The sequence below is a fragment of the Cucurbita pepo genome, chromosome 1, assembly GCF_057944985.1.
Source record: "Cucurbita pepo subsp. pepo isolate OVF chromosome 1, ASM5794498v1, whole genome shotgun sequence".
NCBI classification, from domain to species: Eukaryota; Viridiplantae; Streptophyta; class Magnoliopsida; order Cucurbitales; family Cucurbitaceae; genus Cucurbita; species Cucurbita pepo.
Genome location: NC_141798.1, coordinates 19916160 through 19921435, shown reverse-complemented (window position 1 = coordinate 19921435; position 5276 = coordinate 19916160). Strand labels below are relative to the sequence as shown.

Sequence of the window (5276 nt, the reverse complement as noted above, 5' to 3'; positions counted from 1 at the left end):
ACAAATGTTGGTGTTTTGGATTGATTATGGGGTACCCCAAGTTTTGTGGTTATACAAATGAGGGCATGCCATATCATATTGGGATGGCCCCTCCTTTTTGGCCTTTCAACCTTTAAACTATTTGACACCAAATGATTGTGTGTTTGATGATGATCATCTTCTTTCTTCTCTTACATTTTTTTTTTTTTAATTCTTTTGGGCGGTTTACACATTGTTTTTCGATCTGTGTGCAAATTGGATACGTATTTCTATGATTTGTCAGAAGGGTTCAAATTTTTATTATTTATTTTATGTGTCCCTTTTCCAATCCTTCCCACGTTGATATTGCTTTCATTCTTATGTTTAAACATTCAAAACCGCTGGAGTTTTCACGCTCTTACAAAAAAAAAATGTACAAACATTGAAAATCTATTTCTAGTAGATGCGTTTTAAAATTTTGAGAGGAAGGTCGGAAGAGAAACACAAAAAAAGATAATATTAGCTAAATACAATCGGTCACCAAATAGTGTGAGACACTGATCAGAGTAGGGCTAGACCTACCCATAGTAAATGTGTTTTGAAATTGCGAGACTGAAACAGATATATAATGAGTTAAAATAGACAATTTTTTTAAATTTTTTATTACAAAACCCATTCTTTCACCCACTCTACAAACTCTCAAATACAATTTGTAATTTTTTCAAGAGGTTATTGAGCGTTTTACCCGTTAAATTATAGGTTTAGATGCCAACATGTAAATATGAATATAAAACACGTATTTCTCGTTTTAAGGTCAAAAGTTCAAATTCCATCACCCCTAAAATATAAAAACTTATAAGGGTAGGTAATATATCTAATTTGTCTCTAAACTTTGTGAAAATTATTGATGAACATGGATTGAATAGGTTTAGAAACATTGCATCTTAAATTTAAATTGGGTTGTTGATGATGAATTTAGCAACATTAATATATAAGGCTAGAAGAGTAAAAGGTATATAAAAAAATATGATGTTATAAAATGGAGTGCATGTGAGAGGCAAGTTAGAGACATCCATATAATGGGTTGGGTCCAGGAAACCTCCCTTCCATGACAAAAACATACAGCAAATTCACACCCTCTTTCTACTTCAAATTCGCTGTCTTTCAGACTCCTCTGCCTCCACACTCCCATCCCAATTTAGTATGACTAAGATCTAGCATGCACTGCCATTCCCATGGCTTCCCCTCATCATTCCCATAGCTTCATGTTTCAATCACGCCCCGCCGACCACCATGACTACGCCCCCACCGCTACTGCTTCCTTCAACAACATCCCCTTCTGCCCTCCTCACCTCTACTTCCACGGTTTCTCTCTCTCTCTCTCTCTCTCTCTCTCTCTCTCTCTCTCTCTCTTCTTCCTCCTCCGCGGTTTTGAGTTCGAGTCATGTCAGTGACGTTTTTGCTTTCTTTTTTTTTTTTGTTTTTTGTTTTGTTTTTCAGATGGGGTTGTCCCGTTGATGATGAAGAGATCCATGTCGTTTTCCGAAAACGGCTGCGAGGAAGTTAACGGAGACGAGGGGTTGTCGGACGACGGGTCGGCATTGGGAGAGAAAAAGAAGCGGCTTAATTTAGAGCAAGTGAAGGCTTTGGAGAAAAGCTTTGAGCTGGGAAATAAGCTCGAGCCTGAGCGAAAATTGCAGCTGGCTAAAGCTCTTGGGCTGCAGCCGAGACAGATTGCTATTTGGTTCCAGAACAGAAGGGCCAGGTGGAAAACCAAGCAATTGGAGAGAGATTATGACGTGTTGAAGAAACAGTTTGAAGCTCTTAAAGCCGACAATGATGTCCTTCAAGCTCAAAATACCAAACTCCATGCACAGGTAATAATAATAATAATAATAATAATAATACAATTCAAAAATTTTAAATTATATAATATTTTTAGATAGCTAAATTAATTGTAACCGGTTGGATTATTAATTTGTAATTAGCATTATTCTCTTAATTAATTTTGTGAATTTTCATTACAACCCTTGATTTTTCTCAAGTTGTTAGCATTAAAAACTAAAGACTCCGGCGAGGTAGCGGCGGGCGGCAGCGCCACCGTGAACTTAAAGAAAGAAAACGAACGCTGTTGGAGTAGTGACAATAGTTGTGACATCAACCTGGAGATGTCAAGAACACAAGCATCAATAACAAGTAACGGTAGCAGCGGCGGAAGAGGATGTTCCCAACCTGGAATCAAGGACCTGTTCCCGTCGGCAGCGTTCCGGTCCGCCGCCATTACGCAGCTGCTGCAACACGGGTCGTCTAGATCAACGGTCGATCATTCGCCGGTGATTCAAGAAGAAAGCTTCACTCAAATGTTCAATGGAATGGAAGAACAGCAACAAACTACAGCCGCTGGGTTTTGGCCATGGGGTTCAGATCAAAATTCCCATTTTCATTAATGGATCATCACACAGTTTTTTTTTTTTTTTTTTTGTTTTATTACAAAACAGTTAAATTTTTATTGAATTAGTTGGGTTGTATTATTACTATTGGGGATTTGGGATTAATTAATGATTGAGATTATAATTAAAATTAAATGATAGTTTTTTTTTTTTTTTTTTTTTTTGTTATTCCATATATTTTGGTGGGGGATGGATCTGACGGGAAAAAAGAGAGAAAGAGAAAACATGTGTGTGGGTTATTCAGTGGCTTTCCAGCTCTGGGCATGTGGGATGGGCTATGGAGTTTTTGTTTTTTTTCCTAATTTTTTTTAAAAAAGATTCTCTTATCTTCTTCTCTTCTTATAGATTTTTTATTATTTTTTTGATTTTTTAAATACACTAATTATAATCTATCGAAGGTGAGACGTACTAGAACTCACAGAAGTAAAACGAGAGGTCACCTTACAAATTACAGCTGACTAACTAACTACTTTGGTCTATAAGTAGGTCATAGCTTAAGTCGATGAAAAACAACGTAGTTCAAAGTAACAAGCATTAAGAAAGAAAGCATCTAAGTGGTCACAACCAAGTTAAATATTGAAACTATGAGTACCAAGTGATCTCCCCCGTTTTTAATGTATATTCCCTTCATCTTTGGCAAAGATCTTTTAAAGATCCTTGAGCTCTATTTGTAGAGTTAAAAGTGGTAGCCTAGCTAGCTTTAGTTTTGTTTTTCAAATCTAAGAACAAACCATACCACTAAGAATACATTTTTAAGAACACTTAGATTAACAATCTGTGTCTTTGATCTGGAATCTCGATGCTTTTATTTACCTCAAGAGTTGTATTTTGTGTACTTTATAATTCGATTGATCTTTGATTTGGTCCAGCATTTCATCAAACTTACTTTATCTTTGTATGCTTTTATGTCAACTCTGTACCAAGTACGAAATTGGGAGACAAATCTACTTTACAAGATTGTCTACTTTCTTTTTCCTCTTTCCTTTTTTCTTTACGAGTGATAAATGATTCAACGAGATACACAATTGATACCGTTTGAATGAGACTAATCTTGAAATATGATGGTTAAAAAATGCATAAAAGAATGGATGGCTCAGACTATCCATACAAACCAATACAAGTCGTTTTAGCATATTTTGTCCTCATTCACATATATCTTAGGAAATTTTTCAAGAGATCGCACAATATAGAATTGTTCCAAACAAAGCACGTTTAACCATAAAGTTGTTATAATTGAGCCACGAAAAGAAGGGTGCAGCTTGTTGGTATAAGTATTGAATTTCAATTCTTTTAAACATTTCTTAGCCATTTATATATCATTCATTTACTTAGATGTCAGAGTTAATATCTCTACCAGTTCGACCTAAATCCAAATTTCAAACCCGAGTACCATTCCCGAGTTTGGTGTGTTAGTATGCATGAATTTCACATATTAGAGATGGATTAAGGTGATGGATGTGAACATATCTTTTATAGACCTAATTTGTTGAAAAACTCGATACGAAAGATCTGAATAAGGTAATGCAATCATGGTTGGTGGCACCATTTTTTTGAAATTTTTAATGGTATTGCTAATATGGAAGGCACATGATTAGAGTCAACATAACAAATATTTAAAAAAAAGGTCAACTTTGATCCTACCTCATTTACTTAAGACAGATAAATGAATGCAAACAGAATTTTAATTTTCTTCTGAAATAATTTCCTCCAATGCACAAAATAAAAATATCTTTTTGCTTTCCAATTTTTTTTATTTACTTTTATCTTTTTAATTATTGCCATACATTTCCTTTTTTAAAAATCCAAAATAGTTTGAATATTTTAATATATAGTTGAAAATATTAATTTATTTTGAAATCTCAGATTTGAGAAAATAAGAGACAAAAGAAAATGGTTGTCAACTACGTACATTTATGTTATTCCCCTTAAATATAAAATAAAGAATAAAGATTTGTTTGAAAGGCATCTTTCAATTCTAAAAAAACAATAAATATTTATTTATTTATTTTTATTGCAAATAACTTGTTAACTATATATATATATTTTTTTTTTTTATATAAAAATATTTCCTAAATTTTAAAAACATTGTATTTTCTACGGAAAATTTGTCCATAAAATTTAAGTATGGTTTATATTTAATCTATCAATAATTTTTTTTTAAAAAAAATTATATTACTTTTATGTTAATTTAATCACAATTATTGGCGTTTGAATGTCCCATTATTGTGTTAATAATTGAAGTCATTTTCCTTTGAAGGAGGAGTTTTAGTTTCATAATCTACCTCCCAATCAACCCCAACCAGCTCTATCACTTCAATTTTGCTGCCAAAGGCTTGATGGGTCTGCTCTCGTGGGGTACTCCTCCAAGTGACAACTCTTATGCCTTTACACGCGGATGAAGAGTTCTCGACTCATTTATATGATTGTCGTTCTCTCTACTTCGTTCATAATGATGCTTTTTTTAATGTTCTTCGTACCACGATCTATAGATAAGACTATCGAAAACTGAGAATGCAACTACAACAATTTTTTTTTCTTTTAATGTTTTTCTTTCTTCCGAGCTCATGAGTCATTATACTAAAGGCTTGAACTGAATAAGAAGTTATCGAGAGAGTACTAAATGTCGACTGGATAAAGATAACCTATTTTCGTTGAACGCAGATAATTGAGTCATTCATAAATACCTCTAAAATTTGAAAAATAAGACAATATCTTAATTTTAAAATTAGAAATAGGCGGCTAACGCTGGTTCTTATAAATTTTCTCTCTACATTTTTTTATTGTATAATTAATAATTTTATGCACATCCATGTTAACAGAGTTAATTACATAATAGTTGCACATGTACGAAGAAATGGGCTTAGTCCA

General features: G+C 33.4%; 1 protein-coding gene across 1 annotated transcript; it reads left to right on the top strand.

Moving 5' to 3' along the window:
• The first annotated feature begins 999 nt into the window (after positions 1-999).
• Positions 1000-2746, top strand: LOC111804531 (homeobox-leucine zipper protein HAT7). The gene is made up of 3 exons (XM_023689377.2): positions 1000-1323; positions 1459-1835; positions 2004-2746. Exons 1-3 carry the CDS (start codon positions 1194-1196, stop codon positions 2403-2405), a joined length of 909 nt encoding a protein of 302 aa, XP_023545145.1. The 5' UTR covers positions 1000-1193; the 3' UTR covers positions 2406-2746.
• The last annotated feature ends 2530 nt before the right edge of the window (positions 2747-5276 follow it).

What these genes read in the sequence shown, in the direction of transcription:
- LOC111804531 (XM_023689377.2), top strand. Translation starts at nt 1,194, where the DNA reads ATGGCTTCCCCTCATCATTCCCATAGCTTCATGTTTCAATCACGCCCC. An exon ending in TCCTCACCTCTACTTCCACG is followed by an intron (nt 1,324 to 1,458) that starts GTTTCTCTCTCT and finishes TTTGTTTTTCAG; the next exon opens with ATGGGGTTGTCCCGTTGATG. An exon ending in ATACCAAACTCCATGCACAG is followed by an intron (nt 1,836 to 2,003) that starts GTAATAATAATA and finishes ATTTTTCTCAAG; the next exon opens with TTGTTAGCATTAAAAACTAA.